The sequence below is a fragment of the Vitis riparia genome, chromosome 7, assembly GCF_004353265.1.
Source record: "Vitis riparia cultivar Riparia Gloire de Montpellier isolate 1030 chromosome 7, EGFV_Vit.rip_1.0, whole genome shotgun sequence".
Classification (NCBI taxonomy): domain Eukaryota; kingdom Viridiplantae; phylum Streptophyta; class Magnoliopsida; order Vitales; family Vitaceae; genus Vitis; species Vitis riparia.
In genome coordinates, this window is record NC_048437.1 from 25,915,542 (window position 1) to 25,938,220 (window position 22,679).

Below are 22,679 nucleotides of genomic sequence, written 5' to 3' on the forward strand. Positions count from 1 at the left end.
CTGATCATGAGTATTGGTCCACAATTCTGAGTGTTTTGTTTAGAGGACGAGGTTTAGGAATTATAATAATATGATCATAGACTTAGAGGTGGAGAAAGATTTGGGAGAGTGGATTAAATCTAAGAGGATTTTTTCATTTGTTGGCCAACAGGACTGAATACAAATTGGGTATTGAAGTGGAGGAGCATCTCTTTTCTCCTGCCCATGCGCAACGTCTACTATCATCACTTTTGAGTGCATACTTACGTGCTCTGAAAAAGGCCCTGGACGGCGCACAAGCTAGGATCCAAATGCCACCCACCATACATACCTTTTCTATACTCCACCCATCAATTCTCCCAGTGGAATTTGAACTTTTTCCAAGTCTGAAACTTGTTACTTTCATTGAAATTCTTTTTCAGATGGGGTATATTTTATGCAAATTCTCAAAAGAAATGAGTGATTTGGATCTCTGCATGAATTTTATAGTTTTTAGAATCAGGTATCCTACCCTTGCACCACACTACAAGTATGCTTTTCAGCTTTTTATCCTTTGCCCATGCCACTTGTTTTTGTTCTCCAGTAGCCTAAGAGTTGGAAAATCCATTCAAGCTAGTTCCATGTCTTCCTTTCACACTTGCTCCTTCAAGCACCTCTGAATCCAGATTCAGTGATTTTAATCTTCTTTCTTTAATTTTGTGTGAATTCAGATATTGATATATGATCATGGCATGCAGATAGTCAGAACCCATATGCCACCTGAGAGTGGTGAAAACCAAGCATCCTCATTAGATTATCTTAATTAAATGAAAACAAAAGAAAAAAGAAAAAAGAAAAAATCCATCTGTTATGATTATCCACAGTATCTGAGAAAGAAAATGAAGGAAAGAGATATGGGTTTGTTCCAAATTTCAAAAGCAAGGGCCTAAAAAGCTCTTACTGCCAGAAAAATGGCGTAAAGGGAAGAGCAGTGGATTCCTTTCCAATTTCAAAAGCAAAAGCCTAGAAAGCTCTTACAGCTAGAGAAATGGAGGAATGGAGCATCAATGTGGGTGTGTGGAAGGCTGCCTAAAGCTACCCAACAATATAGAAATTCAAGCCAAAAAGAACACCCCACATAAGACCCACTACATCCATATAATATCATAAAGAATCCTCCAAATCACAGGCTTAGTACAAAGTTTTTTTGTCTCGTCTCAAGGCATCGAGGCTGCTAAGAACTGGAAACGTATAGCAAAAAGGAAATACATTTATAAAAAGAAACTTGACCACTTAAAAAGATGAAGTTATATACATCTTCTTTACCTTTACTTTTTATAGGATAGATATTGTCTCATCTTAAATTCAAAAGGAATCTTTATAACTTTAAAATACATATACACGATAAAAAAAACCTATATTTATATTACGTTAAAAACTTTCTTTCCTATTTGATATGAGACATCACATTCATAACGTTTAAGTTTTAAATATATAAATAGATTATGAGTTAATAAACGATATGAAATTCAAAACTTTCAAAGCTGTGATCATTCTATAACCAAGAATGTAAATATATAAAACTATATATATATATATAAAAAAAAAACCAAATTTTGGAGTCGTTGGTTCTTTTAATCTATGGAGAGCATCGCTCGCAAAGAGAGAAAAACATTATAATATAGATGGGTGGGAGAATTTAACAAGGCACACTCACATTGTCTGGTGGAAAAATGCATTCATAGAACATAAAATCTCAAAAGAAAGAGTGTCTGAATCTTGGCTTGAAGGGGCCAGATTGACTCCATTGACTCCAATTCACATCCAGAGAATGGAGAAGTCGCTTATAGGAGTTCATTTTTTTACTTTTATTTTTATTATTATTTTAAAAAAGGTTCATAAAAATTAATTAAAAGGATTGAATTAAATAGTCTTAAGCCTTCATATGATGTCTAGGATATTTATTAATATTTTTTAAAAAAGTATTTGATTGAATAAATTACATAAATAATCTAATTAATAATATTATTCGATTAAAAGAGCATTTTTTTCTTGCTCAATTTATTAATAAACAGAAAGACTAAAAAATGCATATGAAATCAATCTTCCACATTTTTCTTTAACTTCAAGCTATTCTACCTAAAATCCCTACTTTACCCTTTTCCCTTTTTTCATTCTTCTCGTCTTCCCACCCTAGATCCAAAGGGTAATAAAAAGGTTATACCTATATTACATGAATAATTAAAAGCCCTTTTGGTGAAATTTTTTAAAACTGTTTTTTATTTTTTAACTTAAAAATAGTTTTTAAAAACAAAAATTAAAAAATATGGTCAAACAAACTCATATTCTTTTTTCTTTTTAAAAAATAATAAAAATAATTCATACTTGTCCTCTAAAAATTGTTCTTTATTTTATTTTATATTTAAAAATTATTTCTAAATAATAACATTAAAACAATATTAAAAAATTTTAAAAACAATTTTTTATTTTTTAAATAAAAAACTATTTTTAAATCATACTGCTCAAATACACCATTCAAGGAGTAATCCCATATTTAAATTGAATAAGTGGATGGAATGACATTACATGTGGACAAATACATGTTATTAGTGTGGAAAAGCAATTCTCTTTTGAAAAATGTGGCATTAGGGCCAATTACATGGGACCAACTAGGATCAAGTTGACCACAAAGTTGATCTTTGTTAGTAGACGAGTGCCCCAACCCCATCGACCTACCCACCAAATGAACAGACCCATGTGCAATAAAAAGATCAAAACACCATGAGAAATACATGTATCACACAAGGGCAAAAATGTGTTTTGGGATTTCAATAGTCAATTCTGTGTCCCTTGGTTTTTGACTTTTATGCCCCTAACTTTAAAATTAAAAATGCATATCTTTTTACGTCATGTGTCTTGTTACTTTGTCATAAGTGATTATTTTAGAATATATATAAGTCTTCTTCGATGCTTTCTAGGTCTTTCTCTTCTCACCCGTGACTTGCAACCTTTGGGATGGCTTTTTTTTTTTTTGATAAATTAAGGATGAGTTTGATAATGATTTTAGAAAGTATTTTTAATTATTTTAATATTTAAAAATTTTTATCTTTTAAATATTAAAATTATTAAAAATATTTTTTAAATTTATTGTCAAATGTCCTATAAAATAAAGTGATAATAATTATACCTAAAAAAGGAAAAAAAAACATAATATTGTTGTAAAATAATTTTTGAGATTTTTTATATGTACTATTTATTTTGTAAATGCCTTAATAATATTTTTTTTTTCATGTGGTAAATCTGTTTGGATGGAAGTTTGTTGAAATGGTATACATCTCTTTTTTTTAAAAAAAAAATATAAATAGTGCATGTATATGCTTTTTTTCCCCTCTTTTTTGGGCCTTGTTCACACACATCCAAAACATTTCAAATCCTTAGTTCACCTTTTGTCCTTTTTTTTTTGTTTCCATTTTTATTTTTACTTTTATCCCCTACTTTACTCTTCCCCTATTCTATTATATTTATATAAAAAAAAAATTAAAGTAAGAAAGGAAAAATTATATTTGAAAAATAAAAAGGTGTTTTTTTTTTTGTGGGGAGAGATAATAAGAAAATTGAATGAGAGAATAAAAGAGTTATACAATATTTTGTGATGGAGATTGAAATTCTTCTAATACGAAATATATGAAGTCAGGTAAATCAACTTACAAACTTAAATTTAAGTTATCAAGTAAATTAAGTATGATTGATAAAATAATTTAATGGTATGACTTAAAGTTAAAAAATAAAAAAATAATTTTTTTTTATGTACACGTCTTCATTTTATATTTTTACCTTTATTTATCTTAATTATCTTCACAATTTCTTTTGTTACTTTACGATTTTTATTATTACATATTTTTACCTTAGTTATTATTTATGAGAATAAATATATATAAATGTGATGGTTTAATAACTTTATTATTTAAAATAAGAATTAAAGCTAATAATTTAAGTATAATTTAATATATAATCAATTTAAATTATTAAATAATAATTATTAAGTTTTATAAAACACTACTAATTAAGAATATATTGTAAATTGATTTTAAAAGAGTTAAAAAATGTTTTTTATTTATTTATAAAAATGAGGTATTTAAAAATTTTTGAAAATCATTTAAAATGATTTTTGAAAAATTATTTAAGAAAAACTTTAAATTTTTTTTTTAAATGTTATAAATTCAAATATTTTAATAAAATACCTAGTAAATGGGTTTTAAATATTTATGATATACAACTACTTGCCATGACATCAAAAGTAGGTTATAAAATTCCATATTATGTCATAGTCATGTGATAAAATTAAATTAAATTAAATTAGTCTATCATTCCACATGAAACCAAAGGGCATCTTCCATTAAAGTAAACAAAAGATTGCCACGTGGCAAAAGTATAATGCTGAGGTCACCACGCGTGCGTCACATAGTAGGTGGGAATGATCCTCACGATGATTGCAGGAATATGTCAGCCTTGTCCATAGAATGACTGAAATGCCCCTCCAATCTTAGAGGGACTTATTGGGCCAACAAGGTTGCTCCAAGCCCAATGAGTTAAAATTAACGTTGATTCTCTATTTTTTTTTTAAATGGATCATTTATTTTATAAAAATAATATTTTTTTCAAGGTAATTTAATTTTAAAATATTTAAGGAAAATTGAGGTGTCATTTGAATATATTTTTGTTTTCTATTTTTAAAAACACTATTTAAATGTAAGAAATTTTGAAACTTATTTTAAAAAAGCATTTTTAGAATCTGTATAAAAAAATAAAGGTATTGTGATATTTTCATATCATAATTTTAAAAGTAATTTTTTAAAGATGTAAAATAAATAATTATATATATAAAAGAGTTACTAGGATTCTATTTAATAAATGTTTTTTTTAAATCAATGGTAAAAAACGATTTTTGAAAATAGGTTTTTTAAAATTCTTTTTTTATATTTCATAAAATAAAAATTTATTTGAGAAGTTGAAATATTTTTAAATATATTTTAAAAATAATTTTTATTTTTAGTGCTTTATTTTTTTAAACATATTCTTATTCTCGTTAAAAAAAAATAATCCAGGAAAAGGGTAATGCCGTCATTAAAAATATAGCAAGCGATTGTAAAGAGGGTATTTTTCACATCTGACGCTTAAAAAGCAACTCAAATGATTGTACAGCTTGACCGTGAAGCTACCATATAAAATCCTCAATTTAAGAGACAGGTTGAGGGATGTCACGTAGAAGTATCGCAGAAGCAACGACGAAAGAGCTTATTCCAAAGCTGTTTACCGTGTTGTAAGCTTCTGCCTTTCATGGAGATGAGCGGAAGCTGCAACAAGAAGAGAAAGATCTGCCACCAAGAAGATGAAGAAGACGATGAAGAGAAGATGGAGAAGTTCTTTGCCCTCATCAGGAGCATCAGAGAGGCTCGTGACCACTTGATGGGTAGCGCCTCCAATGGGGTGACTGAGAAAGAGAGGAACGACGGCAGCAAGAAGAGCAAGCTGGGTGACCCTGATCTCCATCATCATCAGGAAGAGAGGAAGCAGCTGCCAGTTGCAGTCTGGAAGCCATCCTTTGAGAGAGAGGATTTCATGGGAGAAGCTGATAGGTTGATGATGATCAAGAACCCTCCTGTGGCTCCCATGGTCGCTTCTGAAACCAAAAAAGGAGCTGATCAGAAAGAGGGTCTGGGAGATGAAGGCTTGGACCTCAAGCTTTCCCTTTAGTGTCAAATTCACGGCAGGAGAGGGGCTTGTGATTGTTGCATGAAGTGCAATGGACTACTACATTTATCAGAAAAGGTGAGGAGGACCCATCAACTTCAACTTCAGCTCTGCTGTACATGTAGCTTAGCGCTTCTATTGTTGTACTTCTGTGCGCTCCGACTCTGTGTGGTTCGCATATCATGGGCTTTCAACCAGCTTATAATTAGGATTTAAGGGAAAGTAATCTCTGTTAATTAGAAGTTGCTTAATTTTAAAATTCCATTCAGAGAATAATGGCTTTTCTTTAGACTTTGCCGCACAAATTTAGATTTTAAATTTGATTCTCTGCAAGCACTTTATTGTTCATTGTCAAAAAGACTTGCATCAGTCACATGATTTTTATGTCAGGTCAAAAAGGATGAGCTTTAAGATTGAAAAAGAAGCACAGATCCTAGGTCGTAGTTCATATAGAGTTTGCATGCTTAAAAACTTTAGATTTTTCTGGGCATGAACCCTCTCTAATTTCCCCAAACTTGCCGCTAAATGAGTAGCCTGCTATATATCTCACTGACAATACTACAATCAGATGAAAGCAGCTGCCTGATTAGTGCCTGGATTGCGAGACAAATAGGCATGGAAAAATTGATGAAAACTCACCCCATAACAGGTCAATTTGGTTCAAGAATCTGTCCTTAAGTTTCAAGTGTTAGCTTTTTCTGATCCCATGGCTCCTAGACAATTACCAAAGGGTGCTTGATCATGAGGTTCAAGCACTGGCTTCTTCCACTTAAGAAACATTTATGAACAGTTAGAATCATGATTAGCCATGCTAATTGCAGATATCTACAGCATTTATACTCATAGAGTCATAAAAATTAAAGAAAAACACCCAACTTGCTAAGAATCTTCCCCAATTTCATTTTCTGCAAACACCCACTGAACTAATCTGTGAAGGGAGTACTAAGATGTCAATTTTAGCCGAGGTTTTGTTCACAAAAAGCATTAATCCTGGAACCCACACGAAGTGAAATCATTTTGATAATTATGGACATTGGACTACGAGTGCCCGTGGGGACCCGAGTCATGGCCCTAGAGTTCTAAAAATTCAACTTTTTACTATTAATGACATCGAAGGAAATTGCTCACATCATGGCCTCCCTACAAAAGAAACCCGAGGGTCTACCGTCTACCCCATGATGAACACGCTTCTGTTGAAGTTGATTGCTAGCTAGGTTCTTCTCTGAGAGAGAGAGCGAAAGAGAGAGAGAGAGAGAGAGAGAGCTTCTCTTGAGAATCTTGAGATATAATTGAAGGGGTCATTACCCATTGGGCAAGTATAGTTTTAAGTCAATTCAGAGAAGACCAAACAGGAAGGTGCTCTTTAAATATAGGGATGACCTGTGGGGCTAATATGGTATATATGATTAAGATGTGTGGTACATCTGTGAATGGAGTCTGGAGATAAAAACTTAGTGTGTTCACACTGGAAACCGCAGATTAAAGCAGCTGCTGCTGCTGCAGCAGCAGCATAACAAATCTTGTGTCCTGTAATATTCTGCCCGCTTGTGGTTGGTGAGTACTTTGATATTAACTTATGAATAAATAATTTCCTTCTTTAACTTCCCAAGTCCCACAAGTATTCCGCGGTTCCGATAGAGGTTGGAATCAAATCGCTTTCTTGGACTAAAAGAGACATCTTTTAATACACTTCGTCAAATAAAATAATATCTCTTCCTCGGCCATCTAAAATACAAAAGGTCGATGTCGTAGATGCCATGTGACTATATAATATTTATTTATTTTTGTGCACGACAAGTGTACCACTAACAAGGGTAGGTTTTTTCTATTTCAAAAGAATTTGCCTTTTTTATATTTAGGTAATGCTATTAAACGGGTTAATTCAAATTAAATTTGTGTCAGGGTCATGTATGTTAACACGAATTTGATCCGAATCTATTTATATTTTATCAAAACCCATAAAAAAATATATTGAGTTTTATGTCATGTAGGTGAATCATATTAAATTTTGTCATCTTGAAAATATAAATTAAATAAATACTATTACATAAAATAATAAAAATTATGAAAATATCACCAGGTTTGAATTAGATTATGATGGTTCGAATCTTTACTTTATTGAAGAAATATAACACAAATTTAACCTAAATAATGAAAATAATTGTACAAATATGAGATGAATAGGATAGATTGGGCAACCCCAAATTAATTACCCTCCTAATGTAGACATAAGTATAGAGTAAATTCTTCTCCACGCGAACAAGATTGATAGGACTAGCCCATAAACACCCGGAAGGAAGGAGTCCATGCCCATGGTCCCATGCCTTAATATTAAAAAGGGAAAAAATAAATATTCTAGAGAAACTTTGATGGAGGTCACAGACTCACAGCTTCTGGCGCCATGATTGCAGTCATGGCTGCTTCCAGGGTACATCAGCCATCACTGCAAGCAGCCAAGAATTGTCTGCCATCATCAGGAGCTTTTAATTTTATTCATTATTTTTTTAATAATCATTTTGAGGAATGAGAAAGCAAAATCAAGCATACCCTTAGAAGACAATTTCAAAGTCTTTTTTTTTTCTTTAATTAAAAGTAATTTTACAAAAATCATTTTCAAATGGTGACCAAATATTAATAGGTGGCAGAACGGCATGCGTGAGGTGGTTTAGGTTTTGGTAGAGGATGAAAATCGTCAACTTTGTTAGGTTGGAGTGCAGAATGAAATGAATAGGTGATATGTGGGAAGTTGAAAAGCTAGCAGCCAACGGCCCCAACTCTTACCTAATCCTTGCGTCTTTCGTAATCTATGCCGAACAATATTTTCCAACATTGTCAAATTCTCGAACTTCCGGGAATTTGACAGTCTGTTGATTGAGGAGAAGACGTGGGCCTGTATTCACTGCTCCTATGTTGTTTTGTTACGGCATTCCCTCGATTTGCTAAAACGACCTCGTTTTCATCTTTTCTCCATTTTTTAAATTGCCTTAAAGATGTCCAAGATGTTTTTGTTTATGGAGATGATCAAATGGGGCATGTTTGAAAACTCCAGCTTCAAGAAACATTTTTGATAATTTTTAAATAAAAACATATAGATTTATGGGGATTTTTACTTATTAGTTCGAGAAAAGATTTAAAACATGAAAAAAAAACCTTATTTATTTAACAAATTACACTTTTACACGAGAAATAAAACGAGAAAATTAGGTCATGTTTGACATTTATTTTTGAAAATAACTTTGAAAAATAATTTTTTCGAATAATTTTTTAAATTTGTTTTATAATATTTTGTAGAATAAAAGTTTGTTTAGAAATTTAAAATATTTTTAACCTATTTTAAATATTTTTAAATATGTTTTAAAAATAAATTTTATATTTAATATTTTATTTTTAATCATTATATATATTTGTATAATTATTTTTTAAAATAACTCTTAAAAACAAATAAAACAACCAAAAAAAAAATTAAAAAATATCATTTTAAAACATTATATTTTTTTGTTTTTAAAAACAAAAAAAAAAGAAAGAAAATGGTAACTGTACATATTTTTTTGTTTGTTGTTATGAAGAACATAAAACCCTTATAAAAAAATAGTTATCAGATAGACCTTTATTTTTTATATTTATATTCTTAAAAGGAATTTTGTTTCAAGAATAATTAAGAAATATTTTTAATATTTTTTTCAAAGATTAGCCTTTCATTATTATTTTGAAAATATTACTAAATGCCATGGTAATTGCTTCTTTTTAAGCTTTTTTTTTTTTTTTTTAAAGAAATTTAGACCTTATTTAGTAATTATTTTTTAAAACAATTTTGAAAGATGATTTTAAAAAATAGTTTTTGAAAACCGCTCTCTAATGTTTTGTAAAATAAAAATATGTATGGTAACTTAAAATATTTTTAATTTATTTTAAAAATAATTTTTATGTTTAGAATTTTATTTTTAATCATAACGCATGTTTGTTCTTGAGAATAGAAAATAGAAAACATTTTTCTGATTGTCGGTGATAATTGAATAAGTTTTTTTACCTTGAGTTGAATTAAAAGCTCGGAATATGTTTGTACCATCACCATATTCAAATAAAACATTTTATACGGTAGCATCATAAATAGTGCATGACAAAGCAACACCTAATATATTAACAACTCTCATCCTATGAAATCGGTTCAACATTCAATTATGAAACCTTTGAAAAAAGAGGATGAATCAAAATATAACTACTACACCAAAACTAGGTGCAAAAAACCTATTTTTTTTTGTTATGAAAGATAGGAAAATGTTTTTGAAGACAATACCAAACATGCCCTTTGTTATAAAAAAACTTTTCCATAAAATAAAAAAGTAATCTTAATAAGAATTGTTATTAAAAACTTTCTTCTTTGTTTTTAAAATATCAGTAAATAGGCCCGAAGTTGCTTGTATTATTATCCAACGTGAATCTCTTCCTATATCACGACACCCATTTGTCTCATTTTCTCGATTGGCATCACTAACCTTTTCTTTGATTCTCCCTTTATCTCTAGTGGCCCCATGGCTCTAATAATGACTTAAAGGATTGTATCAACCATGAAAATGCTAAATTACCAAATAGGTTCGCATAAATTCCACATCAAAATTATTAAATATATATAATAAAATTTAAACCATTAAATAAAAATATAAATAAATGAAATTAAAATATTGAAGTATAGATAAATTAAACTAATGTTCAAATAATGAAACCTAAGAGTACATACATGATACCGTTTGATTGAAGATATTTTTTTATTGGAATCATTGAATTTATTCATATTTAAAATAAATGGGGCATTGGTGAGGTTCAACATATGAGAAATTTGTTATTCGATTGTTATATTTGATTGAATGTTGATTGATTTTTGGCCTTGATTTGTGATATGCATCTTATTATTTTATACTTATGCACTAACCCTGTTTTCCATGAGGCACTCGACTCATTAATCAGGTACGCTCCTGATTCCATCGTGTTATTTATTCATTCTTTATGTTTATTGTTTGGTATCTATAAATCAATTAGTTAGGTGTCATATTTGCCTTAACTTGATTAATAAATATCTATTTTTAGGGCTTAAAGGGGTTATAAATAATTTTTATTGATCGGGTTACCATTTATCATTTATTTTTGTGTCATATCTGTCTTAATTGATCAATTAGTTAGGTGTCATATTGCCTTAACTTGATCAATAAGCACAAGATTTATTTTTGTGGACTTCGCATTTTTCGTACGATTTCCTATTTGATGAAAAGACTCGCCTCCTAAAAAAACAAGTATGAGAAAAACCATATCTTAGCCCAAGAATTGAGCTATCCATTGAGAAAAACAATTATTTATTTATTCTTAACTTGATCATTTTCAATAGATAACCAGATTCTTGGATTAAGACATGATTTTTCTCATACTTGGTTTTTTTAGGAGATGAGTCTTTTCATCAAATAAGAAGTCATACGGAAAATACGAGGTCCACAAAAATACAAAAAGAAAAAAAAAGATTCGACATTATAATATGACTTGATGTTAACATATTAATTTTAATCATTGATTTAAAATATTTTAATTTTCATCTCATCCACAGATAACCTTACTAAAACCCTGATTGAATTAATTTAAAAACTCATTTATATTAAAAATTATTTCATATTTAATAATTATTTATTATATCAATCATCTTTTTAAAATTATGAAGCTGTAAAGTTAATAACAAAAGATCATTTCAAAATGGAGCCTCGTAAAATTCTTTGCACCTAGAAAACAAGGACGCTTTATGGAAAAATCTGATGGAATTTTGCGCCCATTGAGACGTGATGATAAAGAAATCTTGGACCATCTGGTGGGCATGACCTATTCTCACTCTACGTCTCCACCCCTCGTTTCTATATGGGACCATTTTTTATATTTTATTTTATTAAATTCTGGGTGACCTCTACGGAATAATTGAAACCATTTGTGAATTATTAAAATTTGATGGGTTGATGTGAGTGCAAACAGAAACATAATTTTTTAATTTTTGGGTTTTTTTTTTTGGCAATTATCTCAAAATCAGTATCACATCACCTAAGGGAATGTTTAAAATCATAGGTAAAATAATCGTAGATTTGATCTTCATTGTAATGATATTTTCTTTAGAGCCATCCAACCAAATTGAAGGAACATTCTTTCAGAATTGATGCCTATGACGACCATATTTTCTCTCCTTCCAAACACCGCTCCTTTCACAGCCACAGAATCAGTAGAAAACGGACGCAGGCTGACATCATGGGCTCGATGTCACTCTTCGAGTAATGCATTACGTTGTGAACAAACGTAAATCACATGACGCCCGTTGCCTGCAAAGTCAGGCTAGTCAGCCATCGGAGCCCATTTACGGAAATGTCCATGGACTATCGTGGAAAAATTAAATCAAGAATACATTTGACGGCCAGACCGAAGGCTATTCTAGTCTTTTCACATTAACGCGGTACCAGCTTATAAATTGCGGAAGGAAATGAGAAAGTTGTACACGTTCCTCTCGTTCCAGTAGGCGCAGAGGAAGAAAAGAGACGATCCTTCTGAAATTTTCTCCATGGAGAATGTGGAGAGCGATGAGAGAAGTGGCAGCAAAGGGGAGGATGAGGAAGAAGAGGAGAAGATAGAGCAGTTTTTCGCTTTGATCAGAAGTTTCCGGGATGCTCAAAACAGGCGAATGAGCGAGTTGAATGAGATGGAGGAGAGGAGGAAGAAGAAGAAGAGGAAGATGGATGAGGAGCCGTCCACCTGGGTGCCAACTTTTCGATTCGAGGACTTTAATGAAGAGATTGAATTCAGACGGCCCCCTCTAATCTTCCCTGGTAAACGAAAGGAAGACAAGAAGGTGGAAGACCAGGAAGACGAGGGTGGTCTAAACCTCAAACTCACCCTCTAGATTGTAAAGAAAAAAACCTATGAATGAATTATGCTTTCGTAAAATTTATTTCAATGGGAGTTTCGATTTGGAATTCAAGAGTGTTGGTCTTTGTTGTTTGTTTGATTGAATTTCCGCCATTTGAATATTATGATTAAGATCAAACTTTCTATTTAAACTTTGAAAATGTGAAAAGGGATGGAGGTGGATTAAAGGTTCAGGTTGATTCTGTTGGTTTCTGAAAATGATGTTTTGAAATAGAGGAGGGGACATCATCACAAGCATTTGGTGGTTGCAGCTCACTTGCTTTAGAATGCAGAAGGAGCGTGTTTGGTTGTTGAGAAACCTGTGGGCCCCAGATTTTTTTTGGGAAAATAGTAGTAGCATGAAATTTTTTTCAAAACCCCCATTTTTATCCTGTTGATCCTTGTGCCTTGATCCAGAAAACACCAAAAAAATTCATGCCACGGTATCAATTTTCTCCATCTTGGGTCCTGGAATTGGTAAAGCTAGTTTGAATCCAGTCCAATCTATAAAAATCGTAAATCAGAAGGATCAAAACTTCAAATTTTGCAGGTGGGTCTCTGGGCAGGGAAGTCTCCAGAACCCAAAATTAAGCCAACGGTAATGGTGATATTAGATCATTGCTGAGTTGGGCAGAGAACCCAACAATGATATTTGTTTTTAGCATACTCCTCTCCTGGCTGAGTTGCTTTTCCATTAATTTTCCCCCCTGAATAGCTAGCTTCCAAACGGAAGAATTTTGTTTTGGAACTCATTTTAGGGAGTTTTATTAACAGAGAATTAGCTGGGTCACTGCTAAAAAGTACGTATAGATGTAGACGACCACTTCCAACTTCCAACCCATGTGGACTGATCACCTAAGGCTCTTTCCCAAGTTGGTGAGCTTTTAGCCGCTACTGATCCGCCTTCATCCCCTTTGCTCAACCTAAAAAAGGACAAGAAGACTATCACAGTTCCTCTACATTAAGTCTCTGTCACATTTCAACTAACCCACCAAGAACCCCAGATGTAATTGATGCCTTCGTAAATAAGTTCCAGTCAGGCCATCTGCAGTTGAGTCCAGTGGGCTGAGGAGTGTGTTGAGTGTAGTGAATTTTGGGGGGTTTACTTTGTGAAAAAGTCTCACTTCACATCAAGGCAGGAGATCCAAAACCACAAAATTTTTTCCAAGGGGAAAAAAAAAGTGGGGAACATGAGGAACAACACATCATGAGATCATGAGGACAATGGGTTCCATGCAGTGGACGGCAAGAGAGGCCCACGTTTTTCTCATCATACAAGTTGGGTGGCATACAGTATACAGATTTTGAAGCGAGCCAAGAATATATGCTTACCATCACTCAAAATTGTGGCCTGGAACCGGTGGATCTGCACCGACATATTCATAATCCATGCAACTTTATCCCGTATTTTAAGGAGATTTTTTTTTCCACTACAGAAATTGTTGCAATGGGCTTGAGAAAGCTAATTGGTCATCCATGTCTAAATAGTTTTTTTACATGAAGAATATACCAATTCGTTTTTCATTTTGATTGCAAGTATTAGATCCCATGGTAATATATTAGAATGAGTGGACAATTTTGCTTTAAAGATTATTACTTTGACGTTGTTTCAATTTGGTGGGAAAGGATACATGCATTGGTAATTCTCCTAGCCCTCAAAGAACAAAAGGGTTATGCAAGTGACTCGAGTAATTCGAAGCAATTTGAAGCTTGAGGGTGAGGATTTAGATGAATATTGTGAGTCATAGGATCCCATATGGTTGCTTTCATAGTCTTTATGAAAGTGACAAGCTAAAAGTGTTTGAAAATGAATTGATGATGTGTCTTGTGATGAAATCAATGATTTTGATGATTCTTATTTCATTTTGTATTTTGATACTTTGAAAATTACTTATGATAATGCTAAGCTTAAAAAAGAAAAAAAAAAATGAAGATTTTAACAATATTGTTGAGTTGAAATTTGAAAAGGATGCATTGCAAATGAAATAATTTTTTTAGGATCGAGACATCATAAGTTGGTTAAATTGAAAAAAAAAACCTTGTCAATCTATTGAATTAAAGACTCTTAGAAAGAACTTAGCTAGCCATAATGAGATATTTCATCATGATACTGGAAAGATTATATGCTTTTTAAGAAGAAGTCATCTTTTAACAAAAGAGGTACTGACTACATCAATCAATCTATTACTCTTAATGATGATGATACTACTTTTGTTAAGCCTATGAAAACACTTTCTACTAATGAGACTCCTTCAAGGACCGTCAAATGTGCCCCATGCCATAGATATATATGGACATCATGATAGTATGTGCTGCAAGCTATTTGATAGATTACAAGCTCATGTATAAACAAGTTAGATAGCATATCCAACTTTCTTATAAATCAAACCTTAAATATTAGAAAGTGTATGAAGTCTTACTTTAAGTTCAAGAAAAGTCAATCTAGTTTTACTCCAAAAATTAGGCGAATTTGGATTAGTTTTCATTGTAAAGGCCCAATAAGTTCCTATATCATTCCTTTAAACTCTCTTAAGATTTCATTTTGTAAAAAATCTAAAAGAATTTCCACTATTGTCTAGTGCATGTTACTCCATGATATAAGATCATTCTTAATGTGTTATTCCTTGTATCTATTGCTATGTCATTTTAAAAGTCCTTAGGGTTTTTATATTTCTTTTTATTTTAGGACTTATCTTTCACTAAATCTATATCTTGATCCATTTAGGGAGAGTATTTAGAAGATAGAGTTATTCATTGGAGTAGTATAGAGAACTAATTGACTAATTTATTCACTAAACTTTTAGATGTTTTTAGGTTTGAAATCCATAGTCACTAAGTATTTTTCCATTAGAATATGTTGCATTGTCAAAGACATAGGATCTTGGATTTAGGAAGGAGCCGGTAATAGGTCATAGAGTATATTTCTAAATGAATTGAATTGATAATGTTGATCCGGTTGTTATCATTATTCTCTTAAAAACTTAGGATCTACAAGATTTTTTTGTCAATCACTTGAAATACGCATTTTTACCTATTTATACTCGGAGTCATTTCAAAGAATTTCCACTTGATAAAAGTTAACGAAGAATGTATTTGATACTAATTTTAGGAAATGTTTATAGTATCTTTTAATCCTTAAATGATAAAAAAATTTAAATATTAGAAAAGTTAGAAACGCTTCCTATAATTATTGCCAAACAAGTTTTAAATATTTTTTGTTCTATATATTTGAAATTAAATTGGCAAAATTTAAAAAATCTTTGTAAGTTTGATGTCCATGTTGATTATGAATTCTGAATTATCATAAATCATTTGAGAATATCCATTTACCATCACTTGAATAAATTGAAAACATCCCCAAAATGTGGTAAAAGTAATTTATGCTCTATGCCTATTAAGTCTTGCCACCACATGAAAATAAATTAGAAATTATAAAAACAAAAAATTTTGGGATTCAAATATCACATGATATGTAAATTCATGTGAAAAACATAAAGTCATGTTAAACATAAATCTTACTAAAATAAAACCAAATTAACTATATCTAATTATAATATTTTCTCAGATTGATTAAATAAATTTTTTACAAATCAATTTGTGATTTTTACGATATAGATAACTTATTCATTTTGAGTTGGAATTGTGGATACTTTTTCTACTATGTGATTAGTTTGACACTTTGCAAAATAGATGAAATATTGTATTTTATCGTGAACAAGAAATTCTACATGAACCATATTTATTTTCAAGAATTTTGATGATGAGATGCAATTTTACTTAAAAGATCCTATTTCTTTTCTGTGTGAAACCTTGACACAAACCTCAACGACAGTCCCTTGATCAAGATTCAATGGAAGATAAAGTAATTTTGTTTTTGTTTTTATACATATCCTTCTTACATTAAATGACTACATATGATTTGTTGGATAAATATTATTTTTATTTTTATTTTTTTGATGATCACATTTGTGAGATATACAATTATTTTTTACTAAAGGGAGAGGCATTGTTTATTGTCTTGCTTATTGAGAAGATGCATATTGCATGATCTTTATAGGAGACGTTTATTTAGTACTCATTTTTGTTATTTTCCCTATATACTACGTGTGCCATAAGTATATTGTTGTTTGACAATGTTTTAGATTGCATATTCATGTAATACACAAGAACAATAAAAAGATTGTCCAATTGATACTAAGTGAATTTTGATGAGGATCAGGTTGAGGGAGTTGTAGGATCTTAGATTGAGGGTTTTTGGATCATATCAAGTGAATGTTGATCCTTATGACTCCATTTATGCTTTCACTACTGACTTATAAGAACAAGGCATAAACCTTAAACCCACCCCTTTATCACAACCGATCATATGGATGACTTGAAGGCCTAATATCCAATAACGAAGTTCTTATGATGTTTATGATTCATACCATCCATTTCCTTTGGCAAAAGGTTGTTCAGTGGATGACTTCCTTTCAATTGTCTACATGACAAGCCATGTGCACGTGATTATGGTCAGCTAGTATGTCATGTCTCTGCTTTTGATCCACATTCTGCTTTTTGGGCAGAAGATCCAAGAGATGACTCCAAGCTCTGTTGTCATGGAGTGCTTCACTGAATCTAGCATCAAGACAGAGATTTTGAAATTATTAGAAAGTGACAAGAGCTCCCAGAGAGAGAGGTGGAGAATGAATCCCACGTACTAAGTCAATGGAATGAAATGGACTCCTCAATCAGTACATTCTGCTCAGCAATTGTTAATGTCGGACCCCGTGTCTTCTATTCATTTGCATGCTGGCTGAGAAATTTTTCTGGCCTCTGCTTTTCTTTGAGAACTATCCAGAAACACTCCTTTCACATCCCACTTTGGTTCTTCGAATCCAGTCTATGTTTCAGGTTCTACAGTATCAGGATTGATGGCTTCATTTGGTGTGTAAGGGTGCCTGCAGATGGAGCAGAATGGCAAAACATCTTGTCCCAGCTCAAATAGTTTGGATAATGCTTTGTTTAGTCTTATATTTTTATCTATTTTGGCAGCAAATGGTCTTTCATCTGTGAGAGAATCGAAGAAAACCGAAAAGTGGATATACATGCAAGGAGTGAATACACAATCTCCAATACCTAGTTTCCTTTTCAAGAAACAGAGGAAACAAGACAGTACAAGAAGAGAGTAGTAGTCACTAGAATTGTTGAAACAGAAGGGCCAAACAATTCTATGGTTACAGCTCCCCTCTTTGCTAAAGGAGAGGGTTTATATAATTTCCAGTCAAGGGTCCAAGACAACATTGAAAAGAGATGGTGCAACAAGAAAGCAAATATTGAACTTAGTAGAGAGAGAGATTTATTAAACTAGCTAATTCTTCTCATTAGTTTGATGAATGTGGACTCTTTCCCAAGCTAGACGGCCTTGCTTCTCCTGTCTTTGGACTGTATTTCCCTCTCCCGCTTGATCGAGGACTATGCTCCCCTCTTAGTTCGCTTACTCGAGGGCTGTATGCTTTTTCTGATAGACGAGGACTCTGAAAATTTCTTGGATCTTTTGTTGGTGTTGCAGTGGAACTTGTGATCTTAGGACTGCACATATGCCTAATTTCACCACGGCTTCTAGTAATTATTTCATCTAAAATCTCTCCACCCTCTGCCAAAGAAGCTCCAGCCCCCATCTCTCCCTCCTGCTTGGAACAAATCAATCAATACTAATCCCAAATTTGTGGTAAAACATTTTAGAATATTTGATGAAGAACATACCATTGCAAGATTGAAAGGTAAAGCTGGTGCCTCTTCATACTCTGCTGCATCTAAATCTTGAAGGTGTGCCCCTTTGAAAAACTTGGGCAGAAAGTATTGTCTCACAGGAACCAAAAGCATGATCATCAAGGGGAACAACAACCCTGCAATTGGAACCCATGTGATCCCAAAACAGATAAGCAAGTATGCTGTTTGGAAAATTGTAAATGTCGCAATACTCTTGAAAGGCACAGTTTCCACGAAGGTGGCATGATACTCCTCAAGAACTCTGCGGGAAAGAAGGTGATTTTCTTAGACATGGGGAAGAGAGTAGGAAACTTGAAAGATGTTAAAGAAAAGGGCATAAGGCGGTTTACTTGTATCTTCTGCTTGGTGCGGTGAAGAGCAATAAGATCCTTTCCCAAAACTGGTTACCTGGTAAACTTTCAATGGCCATGAAGGCAAAGTAGCCCCAAAGTACTGAGGTTGGGATCATTTTAAGGATAGGCATGGCTGCAACACATCCACCAACTGCTGCAGCTTGAAGCAAGTTGCTCAGGCGCTGTTCTTTCACCTCCACAGGCAGTAGGTCATCAATCTCCTTCTCAACATCAAATACCGTCTCATCAACTGGGGCATCAATTGCCCCCATGCTTGAAGCCAATTGAATTGTTGATTCTTTTAACTCCTTTAGTCCCTGCTCACGGAATTCATGTAGTTTAGTCTTAGCAAGATTAGGGGATCTTCAGTTTGATAAAAAGAAATCATGATTTTATTGGAGTCAAGTTGCTTATTAGTAGTCAGACTCTTTGGAGCCCACAAAGCCTATAAATCATTTGAATGCAAATCTGTATTCTAAAAAAAAAATGACACAATCTTACCCGAGCTGAGGGCTCCTGGTAGATCAAAGGGGTCTGCATTTGCTGATAAGCTTCTTGCATATTTCCATACAATTGACTTAAGCTTGAGTTCTTTCTCATACTTTTGTGTGCTGTTGCAACAAGACGGTTACGAAGCAACTGCACAATGGGAAGATATTAGTCTAAGAAAACCAGCTTTGTTCAAGTATCTAAAGAGGAGCCGCTAAATTTACCAACCGGGCTTTACAGTAGATTACCTGATGTTTAAGAGTAGCCAGACTTTTTGTATGCATTGGAGATTGTGGGATGACACCATTTGATGGAGGGATTCCAATAAGACCACACATAATGGTCTGCCATCAAGAAATGGGAATTCAAACATCTAAAAAATGAGTAGGGGTCACAAGTGAAAAACATAGTAAAAGCTCTCATACCAAGAACCCTAAAAGAAGCAAGTCATAATGGAAAGACGGTGGCTTTCTCAAATTGAATTCTTTCTGCTGAGCAAGTTGAGATGCTACACTATGGTCAAAATAGTAAAGCACTGCGATCATCGTCGCTGGAATAAAAGCTCCGACTATATAGAGAACCGGCACATCAAGCATGTCCTGCCAGTTTGAATTATAAATCATCAGTTTTGATGGTCTAATGAGACAGATACAAGGAGCTTGGGGAACTAGAAGACTTTATTAACATGCCTTAATGACAGTCCAATTCTCGTATGCACCAGGTGACCATGGATTTGGGCTGACAAGGCGTCGTGGAATTCCTTTTGGAACGCTTCCAGCAGGTATGTAGGAAACCGCTGTCCAGATTAGAACCATAAGGGGCACACCATAGTCTGCTATAAGGCTCCGAAGCCAACCTGGGAAAACCAAGCTTAAAAATTTTAAACATATTCACAGAAAAGAAAAAGTTGCCAATTCATAAGCAACAAGATCCGTGAATTAGTCAAAGCCTAGTCCAGTTAATTTCCAGATCACCAGAAACACTTGACACATACTGACCAGTCCCATATCTCCATGACCTTGCTTTTCGGCTTCTTAATGCTGTGAGCAGAAGGCCAAATGAGAGAACCAAAGCAAACATCCCATTTGCGAATCTCCATGAAGGTATGAACTCTGTTAATTTGGGATTTTCTTGTTTTGGTATGCGAAACTCATCCACAATTCCCTAGAGAGAACTCACAAAACAACAAATGAAAAATATGACAAATGATTAAAGTAATTCACAGAACCATCTTCAAGCAGTATGCAGAAGTTAAATAAGTGATGAGAAGGTGTAAGTAGGTAGTTTTACACTAACAACCTACAGAGGAAAATAAAGAACAGAACAGAATTGAAGATGATCAAAATATTTCTTACCTTAATAGCTTGCTGCATGAAGAGCATAGCGATGAGCAGACCAAACAATTCTCCTGCCACACGGGTAAACCTATTGATAATGGAGCAAGCTCCTAAGATAGCCAGTAAGAACAGCAAGAATGCAGTCCACACACATACCCTGAAAAGCATCAAATGTTTCAGGTAAGTACTTATAAGCTATAAACAGGAAAGTGAAGTCCAAACAAGGAATTCGAATCAATATTGTGGAAGATACATTAAGAGCATAAACTAAGTATACAGTTATCATGAAAATGAGAGGAAATAGATCACCATCCAGTCCATGCTAGAAACAGCTTCCGGCCCAAATCTGGTCTCTCCTTGGCAAAATTGAACATGAATGTGTACATGATGACAGTGGGCTCTGCAACTCCTAAGATCAGCAGAGGTTGTCCTCCAATGATGGAGTGTATAATCCCACAAATTGCTGTGGATGCCAAGGTCTGAACTGCGGTCAGAACTCCTTCTGCATGATCAAGGTGAAGAAATTTTATCATTTGCTAATTGTTTCTATGCTAAAATGAAGGTCAATAAGTCTGGAAAAGATAAAGGTCTATCAGAATTTTGAAGTATTACTCAAGATGTCTAATTTAACAGTTTGCTTTGAATACCAGTATTTCTGTCCAGTTGTTCACCAAATGAAATGACCGGGATAGCAGAAGCAAAGAATATGTACGTGGTAGGGGCCAAAATCCTGAAAACAATTAAGTATCACACGATGAGTTCAATACAGAGCCAGCAACATAAGAAGTGAACAACATAGACAAGATGATTAGAGAATGTGACTAGCAAAGATAAAGTGAGTACATACCGGAAGCCTGCTCTGAATCCACCAGCCCAATCTTGCTTGTAGCACATCAATCTTCCTCGAATATCATTCTTTATTCCACGAAATGGTACAAAAGTCTCCTCCATGGCTCCTCCTACTTAAAACTCAGCGACTACGTACTCTTGCTGCCCAAATGGCTTCTAACAGAAACAGAAATACAACACTGAAAAGGATGAGGAATATCCTTCAAGGATCCCTTGGGCTTTCACAGTTAGGATGCTATCGATATCCCTATAAATTACATGACTTGGGTATCCAAGATTCTCTATCAAAAGACTCACGGTGAAGAACTTGACACAGGAAGAAATCAATCAAAATGGGAGATACACAGAAAGGTCAAACTAGACATCGGCTTTCAAAATGTGCCAAACTTGAATACTTGAACCAGATTACATCATTCAATGCATCAGCTATGAGTTTAAAATCAGGAGAGCAGAGCAGCTGATGATTGAATCAAAAGCACAAGAGGTCTCAAACCTCTGGAAATGCTTACTGCAGTCAATGTGTTTGCATAGAAGGGAGAGAGGAAAACTACAAATATATAAGCTTCAAAAGGGTTGAAAAAAGAGCAGGCACTGTAGATTTTGACAGAGAGAGCGATGAGGCTGAAAAGGGAAGGAAAGCGAACTCACCATCATTCTTTGCTCAGCAAAGCATGCATACAATAGTATATTTTACAATTTATGTCATTTGCATCAAAAGCTATCAACCCTAAGGAAAAAAAAGGAGACAGTTCGTAACAAGCTGGCGTTGAAATTTGAAGTAGCCCAAGTTGCCAAATCTAAACATACATTATATTATCTTCCTATTATTATATCAAGCATAAATGAAGTCCTCCCCTTAAATCATCTCTTATGTTCTTCTCTCCTTTCAGCATCAAGAGGACTTATGAACATTGACAAAGTAGAACATAAAAAATAAATAAATAAATAAGAGCTTTTAGCCTACCATATAATCTCCATGAAAATGACATTGGCGATACAATAATTTGATTAAGCACCTTCCCTGCCCGCGACAAAATGAATGGGAAAAAACAAACTTAGGGGGAGACCCTGCTGCTCTAAATGCCCAGAGCATGAATAATTCAACCGTATCTTATTGTTGGAGAGGACAGATTCTCTCAAATGGATGCTTACAGTGAATGAATTTGTCTTTAAATCCATGTAATCTGAAAGATACTTTCTTTTTTGCATCATATGCTTCATTGCGTGAGAATAATATTACTCAAGAACTTGGATTTTTACCATCTTTTCT

General features: G+C 33.2%; 2 protein-coding genes across 3 annotated transcripts; one reads left to right on the forward strand and one right to left on the reverse strand.

The window, feature by feature from the left end:
* Positions 1-12,230: 12,230 nt before the first annotated feature.
* Positions 12,231-12,769, forward strand: LOC117918860 (protein NIM1-INTERACTING 1). The gene has a single exon (XM_034835808.1). The coding sequence runs from the start codon at positions 12,287-12,289 to the stop codon at positions 12,623-12,625; it is 339 nt and encodes a 112-aa protein (XP_034691699.1). The 5' UTR covers positions 12,231-12,286; the 3' UTR covers positions 12,626-12,769.
* A 4,919-nt stretch (positions 12,770-17,688) lies between these two features.
* LOC117917238 (probable boron transporter 2) lies at positions 17,689-22,056 on the reverse strand. Of its 2 annotated transcripts, XM_034833442.1 has the most exons (13): positions 21,707-22,056; positions 21,408-21,565; positions 21,208-21,290; positions 20,870-21,062; positions 20,579-20,717; positions 20,222-20,387; positions 19,913-20,079; positions 19,649-19,822; positions 19,472-19,567; positions 19,236-19,373; positions 18,732-19,051; positions 18,376-18,643; positions 17,689-18,299 (listed from the first exon to the last, which is right to left on the reverse strand). In XM_034833442.1, the coding sequence occupies exons 2-13, from the start codon at positions 21,509-21,511 to the stop codon at positions 17,994-17,996; spliced, it is 2,154 nt and encodes a 717-aa protein (XP_034689333.1). In that variant the 5' UTR covers positions 21,512-21,565; positions 21,707-22,056; the 3' UTR covers positions 17,689-17,993. The 2 variants fall into 2 exon arrangements, with proteins under 2 accessions (XP_034689333.1, XP_034689332.1); XM_034833441.1 differs by having other exon boundaries at positions 21,408-22,056.
* Between the last annotated feature and the right edge of the window lie 623 nt (positions 22,057-22,679).